This window comes from Micropterus dolomieu, linkage group LG18 (genome assembly GCF_021292245.1).
Source record: "Micropterus dolomieu isolate WLL.071019.BEF.003 ecotype Adirondacks linkage group LG18, ASM2129224v1, whole genome shotgun sequence".
NCBI classification, from domain to species: Eukaryota; Metazoa; Chordata; class Actinopteri; order Centrarchiformes; family Centrarchidae; genus Micropterus; species Micropterus dolomieu.
Genome location: NC_060167.1, coordinates 34,378,549 through 34,391,285, shown reverse-complemented (window position 1 = coordinate 34,391,285; position 12,737 = coordinate 34,378,549). Strand labels below are relative to the sequence as shown.

At 39.2% G+C, this 12,737-nt stretch overlaps 2 protein-coding genes across 3 annotated transcripts in view; both read right to left on the bottom strand.

The window, feature by feature from the left end:
* The window catches only part of LOC123987096 (receptor-type tyrosine-protein phosphatase gamma-like), a 172,148-nt gene extending 171,578 nt beyond the window's left edge, over positions 1–570 (bottom strand). Inside the window, exon 1 of the mRNA XM_046075711.1 lies at positions 552–570. Within this exon, the coding sequence (XP_045931667.1) occupies positions 552–570 (19 nt within the window). The remainder of the gene's footprint in view (positions 1–551) is intronic.
* Positions 571–601: 31 nt separating this feature from the next.
* Positions 602–12,737, bottom strand: part of LOC123987480 (receptor-type tyrosine-protein phosphatase gamma-like) — a 323,656-nt gene continuing 311,520 nt past the window's right edge. For both annotated transcript variants that reach the window (XM_046076427.1, XM_046076428.1), the window contains one exon: positions 602–913. In XM_046076427.1, coding sequence (XP_045932383.1) covers positions 747–913 — 167 coding nt within the window. In that variant the 3' untranslated portion in view covers positions 602–746. The remainder of the gene's footprint in view (positions 914–12,737) is intronic.

Here is a 12,737-nt window from a genome sequence, read left to right as displayed (position 1 = left end):
GCTGGCTGCAGTGGTCTCTATGACTGTGGGACTATAGGGGTCTGTGAACATGACTGGCCAGCTGGTTCGCTAGCTACCCCCGCCGGCGTGTAGAATGAAGCGAGTTTGCTGAAACCACAAAGTGGCTTGCCACCTGTGACAGCACCCACCTGATCTTACACAATGGCCTTAATGATCTTACAACTTTAAGCCTTAATATAATTGAAACGCGGAAGTTATATAAAAATTCACACCCCAGTTTTTATGAAGAGGGAAATTGGCTATAGAGACCAAAACCATATTTTGTTCCAGGCTGTTCCTCTTATGACCACTAGATGTTGGTTCTAGTGAAAACCCTCAATGTATTGACTGTATTGAGTAAAAAAATCTTTATTAAAATACAATCCCATTTTTTCCACAATAACAAGAGTTTACTAAGAATTTAACTTCTTGTAATGTCTATGGCTTCTTGACAATTTTGAAGGAGATTGTCCAGAAGAAGTTCTTAAACTCTAAAAATGGGTACATTTGGGGTATATTTGCCCAGATAGACAGGCATCTCAGCCTTTTACACTCAACCATGGGGGTCATCCTATGACATCTCTACACAGATTCATCCCCCTGTGGCACATTTTAATTTTCTGGTTCCAATAACCGACAAGACTACCAGAGCTTCATTCAGAAGCTTTCTCATGAGGTGTCAATATCTACACCATAACAAAGAAAACTACAAGCTGTCAGACGGCTCTTCCTTGGTATGTTGAGGCTTAGTAGATTGTGCTTACCTCCACAGGGTAACGCCGGCTGTTGATGCTGTGTTCAGAGCCTTCAGATCCGTTGCTCGGACCCCAATGAAACTCCACTTTTTCTGCCTTAAACCTCCCTGGTAGGCCTGCTCCCCGAACAAAGTAATCGTCCTTCAAGATAATGGCCACTAGAAGAAAGACAGAAGGACAGAGAAAAACAGAGACAGCGTGAGAAATAGTGAGTGGTCATACAGAATATCTTGTTCAACATACTTAATAGTAATTAGTCCTCTCAAAAGATATACAACAGAAAAATGTCTCTTTTTGATATGAAAGCAAATATCAAAACATTTGAAAAGACAATCGAAACATATGAGGACACAGCACGGAATCTCTTTAAGATCAGAAAAGACAGATACAGACAAAAGGATGATTTTTGTTTTTTTTGAGGTTTTTTTTTTGAGGTGCTACAGGTAGATATCTGTTTACACCATTTCTGGCATTTTCCAACAGCCTCTAAGGCAAGTTCTCAAATGAAGGGCTAATTTGGCAAGCAAATCGTTCTCTTCAGCCAGTGCAAACCGCCCTTTTTTTATTCCATCACATCATGCTGAAATATAGAGAGCACTAAAAGGGGGCATTATTTTCACATCCAGAAATGTCTTTGAAAGATCCCTGTGTTCCATTAACCAATGCATCTGCCTCCTTCCCATACCTCATCAGACAGTTCTGTCTCATTTACAGAGGAAGCACCTGAGTAAAGAGAGTGACCCGGTTCATCATTTCATCAATGTGGCCAAAGTTACATACACCTGATAACATGCAAAGAGGCCCACTTTGCACACAGAACATGAAACTGCACAGGTAAAATAGTAACTGTGTTACCATACCTCAACATGAACTCTAAAGGATAGTATATTACGACTTAAAGGATAGTTTATTACAAATTGAGTCTTCTTTTTATAGCATTGTTCAGCACTTTCTAAAAAATTAAGTTTGTTAGAGCAAGAAACATGAGCATTCAGATTTCTTTGCCACCGGATTTGCGCTGACCTCGGGGTTTGTTTTTAACCTGTCTGATTGTTTGGCTGCTCGTATTTGCTAAGTTTTAAATCTTAAATAATAAACCTCAATTAAGCAAGATGTTGGCAGTTTGAGAGAGAGAGGTCTTGTGGCTACATTTTTATCCCTATGCTTATGGAGATGAATCTGCACAACACAGCAATTTAGACATTTTTTTTTCTGATTTCCCAAAGCCTCTACTCACTCCAGGTAATCATGGGACACACAAATTAAAACTTTGAAAGATCAACATCTTTTGAGCACATGAAGCTTGAATGGAGTCTGTGGCTGCACATTCTGTATGTCAGAGCAGTGATCTTTTAAAGTTGAGTACTGTAGGCTGGAAGAAAGTTGAATCTACACTCCCAAATGAACTATTCCATCCATCCATCATCAAGCACTTATCCTGCATACCTGACAACCTATAAAAAATAAAACAATACATAGTTATTTACATACACCCTGAACATTCTGCAGTGCATTTTTTGAAATTGTGTCTGGAGAGAATGTAAAAAGCAGGAACAAGATGATAAAATGTTTTCATCTTGTTTCATCTACAAAGTCTGTCCATCTTGACTGTGTTTGAGCACCAAGCATCATCTCATCTTGCTGGAGTCTTGCTCTAACAGTCCCACTTTGTCCAGACCGAACCTTTAGTAGCGTCATTAAGTACAAGTTGGGCCAATATAGCTCCTATCCCAGCTCTCTTTCTTCTCCTCTGTGCGATCACCGTACCCACCATGCTACCTGGTCCAGTTGATCTGGCTGGTGGATCGTCTACGGTCTGCTGCTCTTTTTTATAATTCACCTTGAACCATAAGGTTTGTATGTGATTGATGACCCTCATGTCCTGCACAACCTGACTGCGATTTGGGACACAGATCAGCTAGTCATCTAAGTAAAAAAGGATCTTCAAGCCGGACATTTATAGGGGGGATAGAGCACCACCACCTTGGTAAAAACCTTCGGTGACAAGAGAGGCCAAATGGGAGGACCTTGAATTAATAGGCCTGCCCCTGAAAAGTGCTCTGCAGTCTGTGGTCTGGGCAGAAGACATGGAAGTATGTATCTTCTAAATCGAGGGAAGTGAACTATTCCCCTCTCTAGATGGATTCCAAAATTTATTTGGTGTTCAACATCTTGAAAGGCAGCATTTTTATTAAAATGTTTAACATGTTTGTGTGCTTCACAATAAAATGTAAAACTATACAACATAGTAAAATGCAATGCATAAGAAAAATTTAAATACATATGGAAAACAGAACAAAAGCCATTAAAAACCCTCGTCTAACTAAAAGCCTGCTGGAATAGCAGCGTCTTCAGTTGCTTTTTAAACGAATCGACAGAATTAAGACAATGTAGAAAGGGAGGCAATGCATTCCACAGGCTAGGTGCCAATGCTTGAAATTATCAATCCCCCCTGGTTTTAAAATAAGTGTGGGGAACCACTAACAACTTCTGACCTGATGACCTCAGACTACGGGTTGGAGTATGAAGCTGTATCATGGAGACGGTTAAGCTCCAGGCTGAAATAAAAGCATGAATGATCATCTCCAACTCACCCTTTGACACCAGTGTTCTTAATTTGGAAATATTCCTCAGTTGGAAAAAACAGTTTCTGACTAATTGTTTAGTGTGGTACTCCAAGGACATTGCTGAATCAAAAACAACACCTAAGCTCCTAAGGCTCGGCGAGACGAGCCTAAGTCACCAATATGCTGTTTAATCTGAGGGATTCTACTTTCAGAGGCGATAATTAGTGTTTCTGTTTTCTCTGAGTTCAGAAGCAGGAAGTTGTCACATAACCACTGCTTGATACTAGTCAAGCACTTAATTAAAGAAGACAAATTAAGGAACTCAGTTTCCTTAAACGAGCAGAACAGTTGAATGTCATCAACATACAGATGGTAAAATATGTCAGTGAATTGAGTAATTATCTGTCCAAGAGGAAATATATACAAAAGGAACAGGATGGGTCCCAACACTGAGGTACCCCACACAACAACCCTGCAGTTTCAGACATGATCTGATTTACATAAACACTAAAACTTCCTACCAAAAAGGTAGGATGAGAACAATTTTATAACTGTTCCAGACATCCCAACCAGATCATGGAGTCTATTTATCATAATATTATGATCAACAGTATCAAAAGCAGATGAAAGGTCCAAGAGAACCCAATCTGTGTATTGCTTAGAGTCAGCTGACTGAAGTGATGCAGTTTCTGTGGAATGATTTTTACAGAAACCAGATTGGATCTGTCCTTCATCCCTACTTCCATAGCTCTCCTTAATAAACAAAACAAGCTGTCTTGAAGCACTTCTAGCATTTTATTGTTAGTATTATGAAATAAAGTTTAATATTGATTGTGATTGCTATTCCATAACAATCTTGATCTTAAATGAGTTATTATATTTTTAGAATTTGCGGCTGTAGTTATTTTATTGTTCGTTCTATTGTTCATTATTTTATGAGCTCAAGTGCAATTGGACAGAATCATTCAGTGGTTTTAGTATCATTCAGGTTTTACTTATTTAGTCATCAATTACTGATAGAGGTAGTGTCTCAGATGCTTGAGTAATAAACTGTAAATGTATGGTACAGGCTGTATGATGTGTATGATTGTGAAGTCCATATTTGTTACTTATTGTTATTTCAGCCTTGTGCAGCACTGATGCCCAAGACACATTTCCCTTAGGGGAAAATAAAATTGATCTTGATCTTGATATGAAGGCAGCCAATCATGGGAGTTGGGTCATGTAGCTCTGGGACTGTGCCAGACAGAACGCTGAGCCTTGATTTTACCCAATCTGTCTGAAAGGCCGTCGGCATTTCTTGTTCTCTTTATAGACGTGTCTGTCTTCCCTCAACTGGGCAGGTGGAGGAAGAGCTGCTATCGCATCACATGCAGATTTCTCCACCTCCTGGCTCAATGAACGGGCTCTTCCAGAGGGAGTTTAGTAACAGTACTGCATGGGTTTTCAATATCCTCCAAAAAATGTGCCACCCCCAGGCAGGGGAGCTTTCGTGATGGCCATCTCCATAGCTGCATGGCAAAAGCCACACACTTGGAAGGCCATTTTCCAACCAGCAACGAATAGCTGAACTGAGGAAACAGACTAGCCTGCACCCAGCTGGCCACAATCTGCCAGTCAGTAATGATACAGTATGATCAATATATAGTTAAATTAAAGCATGCGATGAAGGGATAAGGACAACACAAATAGCACCACAATGGTGTTTCCAGTATAATAATACTTAATTGTCCAATATATTCAATGTCAGAAAAATATCCAATCAAATAATGACTGGACCTCACTTCTGAGGAAATGTAATGTCATAACTTTAATCATATACAGGTCCTTAAAATGACATCAAAACTCCCACTAACTGTGCGTGAACGCACAAGGTAAATTTCAAATAGAGCTGTCCTGAATAGTCTATAACCCAATGATATATTTCAGTTATTTTATTTTTAGATTGATGGAGTTGCAGATATTCTTCTTTACAGGCTGGTTGGTATAGTCATATTTCAGTACATGAAACTGCTGTAGTTGATGTTGGGTATGTATGTATGCCAGGATCACAAAACGCATTTTTGCCAAAACCCATTTTGAACTTCTGTTGTTATCTCCACATTCAAATTTAAGTAGTTAAAGTTACACGCTGAAGAAAACTGCAGTGATGTCTTTGCAGGAGGTGGGGGGATTATCCAGCCCCGTCCTGCTTGCCTTCACAGCTCCATCACAGCATTTAGCAGCATCTCCACCAGGTGATCCCTCCACGGATCATTTGTCATTCAGAAACAGTGCAGAATCCATACATAATTTGTGGCAAAAATGCCCGGACATTTGTCTTACTTGCCATGCATTATGTAGCGGTGGAAGAGCAGAAGCTGAGCACCATTTTGTTTCACAGCTGTTGTTTTTGTTAGCATTTTTACACGGCTCTCTACATGCTGTGGTATCTCAAATTCATTTAAATTTGCTCTGCTGTGTTTCTTATTTTGCAGGTGGCCATCATCACCATCACTTATTTTTTTCTCTCCGAATAGCCTGGGTGGCCTCAAGGGGGTTTGAGTTCCTAAATCCCTGGAGACACTCTGCTCAAAGGCATCAGGGAATATTTCATATTGACTGCAATGATGACATCTTCTCTCGCTCTATCTGTGTCTCTCACTGTCATCTTGCTGTTTATGCTAGAGGGTGCCAGTGCTGGAGATCCTCTACCCGAAGGTCAGCTGGTTGGTCCACTCCCACAGGGGATGACAACACACAATGTGTTCGCCACGCTTGATTGAGCTACCTGCACTCAGACAAACGGATGCCTCACTTTTCAGCTACATGCTGCCACCCGCTCCTAATGCAGTGACTTAGAGGTGGACAGGACATTTGCTTCCAAAACTGACAACATAAACGGGTACAGCAACAAGACTGCTAAGGGAATTTGCAAGCACGGAGGGATACTTTCTTCTTCAACCCTTCTGAACTTTAATGGCCACACTGTGATAATGTTTACTATCAGAGCAACCATAAAGTCAGGGGTTGACTTGTTAAATGCTTTAAATGTTTAAGGATGCTAAAGCCAAATATGTCACTTTTCACTAGTTTTTAAAAAGAATAGTGATAAATTTACTCTAACTTCTGGAGTAGTAACATACTGTACTTTTTCACTTCTGACAGACTGGAGTAGTTTCCCCATGGTTAATCTAATCTCTGAGATAACTGCTGTTGTGAATTGGTGCTATATAAATAAAACTGAATTGAACTGCAATCTGGGAAACCACATGTCCCATACAGCCCTTTTGTAAGTGATGGAATGGTCCTGGGCATCATCTCTCTCACTTTAAAATCACAACGTTGTATACATTTTACTACCACAGTGTATTATTTTCAGTAGTGGAAGAAGTATCAACTGATCATGTGATTCGAATGTAAATACATTTCTGAAAAGCAACTATAGCTGGAAAATGTATATAGTGGAGTAAAGAGCACAATATTTCCCTCTAAAATGTAGAAGTAGAGTGGAGGTATAAAGTGTCATGAAATGGGAATACTCTTTTCCACCAGATATTATGATTATTATCGCAGTCAATAGTCATAATCAGTGTAGGGCAAGTTAATCAGAAATTGTAATATATTACTAGTTAGTTATTACTCCCTAAAAAAATAATAATCTTACTTATTAACATTATGTTACTATCTATATTATCATGTCCCCTTCTGTATTACTGGATTTATACTTTTCTCACCGTTAAGTAAGGTCTCCCAACGGAACACCATTTAATTCAACGTTATGTAATGTTTTTGACGAAGCTGTCAAGCTCTCATGATAATCAGTAAAATCAATAAGAATTTGTTTATAAAAAATCAATCTGTGAATGTAATTCCCACCAATCCCAACCCAATTAAAGGGTTAAAAACACCAAAGTCACACAATAACACAAACTTACCAATCGAGGCAGCGGTAGACTACAGAGGTAAAATTACTATTTTTGTCACCCTCACTTCTCAACTAGAATGCAAATTAGCTCTTTGACACCACATGCCTTGAACCACAGGGAATCATAAACAGCTGCATGAGCCATAATTTTAATTTTGCTCACTGTTTCCTCTGTGGAACTGTTTTGACAGTTAGTTGACATTTGACTGTGATAACTGTATAAGACAGCCTGAGCGTTAAGGAACTACTAAATACAAGGCTTTATAAATAGCAAGCATTCTAGGGTGTTTTCCCAGAACATTTGGCATATAATATCCTATATATATAACGATGTGTAAGAAAGAAGGTATCAATGAGAATACAGATGAACACTACAGCTTTCGGATGGTCTGAGCAGAGGCATGATGTAGTTGGTGGTTAAATCATTAGGTTTGTGAATTTACTTCCCTGCCTCTGTGTCAACTCCTTTATCAGAGTCCCACTGTGGATGGAGTTCCAGAGCCACAATTTCACAAGTTTAATTTCTCCAATATTGGCCCTTCAAGGCAGATCCATTCACCCACAGTGGCAGCAAGGAAGAGCAGAGGGCAGGAGTCTCTTCAGACAGCATTTTTACAAGGCAAAGAAAGAAATAACCTACTCCAGAACAGCAGGGAGCAACCCAACAGTGCTACAGTCACCAGGTATGCATGTGCTACATGTAGTGACCAGATATAACCTTGTGCTGGGGCTCTCACCAGAGCCTAACCGTTCAAAAAAGTAGTACCCAGTGCGTTCAAAAGTGACACCAAGGGGTCTTGACCAGGGGTCCGTATAGGACGTCTTCAGTGAGAACGTGTTGAGCCAGCAGCTAGCTTGCTCAGAGCTGTAGTGGCTCACTGGGTGTATCATGGTGTCAGAAGCTTAGGCGCAATGCATCCTGGTACATGTAGGTACTGCCAGCATGGTTCTGCAAGCAGGATAACTCCACTTTCTCTATCAATATAGCATGCACTAGGGGGAATTTTACCATCAACGCTCACTGGACATCCACATAAATGATGCAGAATGTTGTCTTTAACAATGTATCTGGCCACATGACTGCACATCATGCTGGGACATCAACCTAACACACATTGACACAAGCTACCACTATGCCATGATTTGCCACCAGCCACTGCCAGTCTGGTGCTGCTAGCCTCCCTTTCAGCATCGGGTTTTTTAAATTATTCAACATCCTTGCCTACATCTTCTGCTTCTGTAAACCTAGTGAATCAGGTGGCCACAGTAACAACTCCTGACCGTACATCCCTGTTTTTACCAACTGCATCCACATTGTTGTTCTCATAAGCAAGCCACAGTCTGTTGTCTCCTGCTCTCAAACAACCAAAACAGCTTCAGCCAGTATCAGTAACAAATCAATGCAAAGTAGCATACACGGTATACCCATAGCCACAGAACAAATAGTGATCAAGAAAAGCACTGCAACTTATTATTGGCCTACACTGTATGAATGAATGGATGACAGCATTTGATCGCGAAACCCCTCGCAGGAGTAGATACCGGTCCTGGAGCTGGGTTGGGTACCGGGTCCCAGTGCTTCCCCTAAGGATTTTTTTCAGGGGTGTGGTTGACCCCTCGAAACCACCAGTGTCGCTGAGCGCCCATCGTCATCAACACAACGCACTAATTTTTGCCTGTTAATGTTCGTCACCTTCTCCGCTCCTCTTCGACATTTTTATTGCTAAAGTTCCTACCTCCTCTTGGAGTTACAGTTATGCTACATTCACATAATGGGCGATGAAACCATGGAAAGGGCCCTATAAAATACAAAATTCCGTTTAATTTTTTGCCAGATTCTGTGTTTTCTGTTAAAATTTTTCTGAATTCTGTGTTGTACAATTTAAACACATTTTGTCATCAGAAATAGTGTGTAATCATGTGATGGTGAATACATTTTCAACAATTCAATAAGCAAATATTACAAATTGTATCATGAAAATAATATATTCAAATGCATGTGCAATTATGTATGGGGACAGTTCACAATAAAGGTAGGCTGTAGGCTACTGCTACAGTAGGATGTTCAAACAGGCTACTATAATACTATTTGAGAGGGGATAATTCAGAATGAATGCATTGTTGCAGTACATGTATTGTGAATTGTCCCCTATCCAACAGGTTATTGCTTGACAGCCTCCATATGCTGCTGAACACACAGTATAAGTGGGTCTGACGACGCTACTCTCACATGGGCTAGCAGCAATAAATTTTTTATTTTTATTTAAATCAATAATTTATAAAACAATTATTCATCAATATGATGAATCTGACTAGACATTTGATGCCAGCTTTAATGTATTTGACATTTTTTTATTTTTTAGAATTTAATATCTTACAATCAAGTGACTGATATCTTTCTTTCAAAATTTCGTTTGCCAAAATATACTACTCATCATAAACCCTATTGATACACTATACTCTTCTGGTAGCACAGTTTTCTGTCCTGTCATGAGAGCAGATTTAAAGTTGACACTGACAGTGAGACACACAGTGAGAACTTGAAAGAGAGGCCATGACAGTTAGCGAGGAGCTGCACTGTGTGACTGTTACAGAATGTGCTGTAATGCAGCTCAGAAGCATTTGGAGATGACTGACAGCTTATTTCAGGATGAGCATGTCACACTGTTTCTTTCCTGAGCATTACGCTGGTGAAGACAAACACATTTTTCATGCATTTAATCAGTGTTTGATCCATCAACATGCAATAGCAATCGCAATGTAGCCAAGGACGGACTGGTCATCAGGAGTCTTCCTGAACGGTCGGTCCATTCCAGGCCAAACCAGCCGGTGTGTCATCTATGCTACCTGCAGTGAGTTTCTACATTAGCTTGTGTTTTGTGCATTTACAGCGCATTTCTGTATTTAGTTGTGTTTTATGTATTTGCAGCATGTTTCTGTATCCAGTTGTTTTTTGTGTATTTGCAGCACATTTCTGTATTTGGTTGTGTTTAGTGTATTTGCAGCGCATTTCTGTGTTAGCTTGTTTTTTGTATTCACAGCACATTTATGTATTTAGTTGTGTTTTGTGTGTAATTGCACCACGTCTCGGTATTGGGTTGTGTGTTTCTGTATTTGGTTGTGTTTTGTGTATTTGCAGCATTTTTCTGTATCCAGTTGTTTTTTGTGTATTTGCTGTGCATTTCAGTATTAGCTTAGCTTACGTTTTGTGTAATTGAAGCACATTTCTGTATTTGTTTGTGTTTTGTATATTTGCAGTGCATTACTGTGTTAGCTCGAGTTTTTTGTATTTGAAGCATGTTTCTGTATTTGGTTGTCTTTTGTGTATTTGTAGTGCTTTTCTGTTTTATTTTGTTTTTCGTATTCACAGCGCAGTTATGTATTTGGTTGTGTTTTCTGTATTTGCAGCACTTTTCCTAAATGTGTGTTGTGTTGTGACTGTGTTGTTAAATTGGGAAAGATATTTTCTTAATTTGTGTTTTGCCAATTATATGTGTTTTCTTAAGCTGCAGTGCATTGTGCTCCCGGGGTCACAGTACATTAAGGCTAATAGCATATAGTTTGCATAACAAAATCTGCTCAGTGAAACTACAGTAAACCTACACATTGGCAATGTGTCATCACATATGGCTCACACATCCTTGATTGAGCTAACTCTGTGATGTAAAACATTCTAGTACTGAACACTGTGTCAGAGCTGTGCTCTGGGCTGCAGTCAAAGTGCTGTCAACAGCAATGCCAACCACCTGAGGCTTCTGCATCTCAAAAGCCTTTCAACTCCATTTCTCCACTGAGGGGAAAGGATCATCCATCTTAGTGACAACCTGGAATTGTGAAAAATACCTGTGGCTGACAAGAGGGTTCCTCAAGATGCCAAGAAAGCCGAATGCAGATGGCCCAGTGCTGAATCCTACAGGCAGTGACACCTGCCATGGCACTTGTACTAATACGGGTGCACCATGTCTGAATGAAAATGGGATGTGTAATTTTCATCATAAATGACTTGCTGCATATTGCACCTGTCTTGTTTTGTAATCACGAGTGGGGGACCAACTGCCAATATGAGCTGGGATTATTAGAGGTGTCACTCTTCAGCTTTTCACTTTCTTAGCACTATGGCCTGTCATGGGCAGCAATATATAGTTAAAAAGTATAGTTACCGTCATAAACAACTGGCAAAATATCTTTGAAAAATGACTGACTGACATGACATGACTGGCTGATTTGGAGTTTATGACCACATATCAATATCTTAATTTTGGTAAATGTGATGCTCAATAACAAGTGAAACATGATTAAAAAAAGATCTCAAACAATAATTCAGGTTTATTACCCCGTGGATCTTTTTTTAAGTGTTTTCCCCGTCATTTCTATCAGTTATGATAACATTGTACCAGGGTCTGAAAATAACTTTTTTTCACTGCCACTAATAAATTTTATCTGCCACTTTTAAAAATGTATGTGCTAAATGAAGGAATGACACTTAATTTACTGTAAATAAGGTTGTAATTCAATGTTCAGTTTATTTACACAAAAACTTTACATGCATCTTTACATGCAGAAAAGAACCGTTGTCTTTCAGTACAAGACTTACTTAACAACCGGGTATTTCAATTGAAGATGCACGATCAATATTATTATTATCACTGTATATAATAATAATAATATATATAATATATGCCTATATGTCAGACATGATAAGAAGGAAGCAGACTGGAAAAATACAGAATTAAATGGGTTGCTTGATGAGCAGTGGAGGAGAAGAACATTATAATATCGTATACATCACATTATAATATTTTCACAGAATGATCATTTGAGAGTCAAGTTATTGCATGAAATAATATCATTTAATATCATTAGGTAGGCTGCCGACAGACGACAAGAAACACAATATTCACCACGGTGTATTATAACAGTAGGTGTGCAATACAAAATCCATAGTTCAACCACCAACGACTGAGTCCTTATCTCAGTTCAGATCTCTACAGGAGTTCATATCTCAACAAAAACCTCCTCTTCTGGATCCCAGCAAGCAAACAAAAAATACTCAGTTTCAATACAAAAGTTGGCCAACAAAAATAAAAGGTGTTCTAGGTGTTCTACAGAAGCCATAATCCTTCATTGCAGAAGACAACTTTGAGCACACAACTATGGTAAGTTCAGTAAAATTGAACCAGGGAGTACTTTTTAGTTATGCTGCCATGTTCCACATCTCAGCAATCAACTATGTATGCCCTAAGTTTATGTTTACAGACTACTAAATAATTTTGCCAAATGTGATTTGAAGGAAATGTTATTGCTGCGTTGATAATGTTCACTGGCAACATTTTCTACAGTCTAGGAAGTGTTATATTGTTATACCACACCAGCAGCGTAGCATGTAACATGAGGTAAGTTGTTATCAATAAGACAAAAGAAGCAAAAATAGATGCCACACCACGTGATATGCTTCAAAATCAGGTAGTGATATGAAAGAACCATGTTTCTCTCTAACTGTGACTGTCT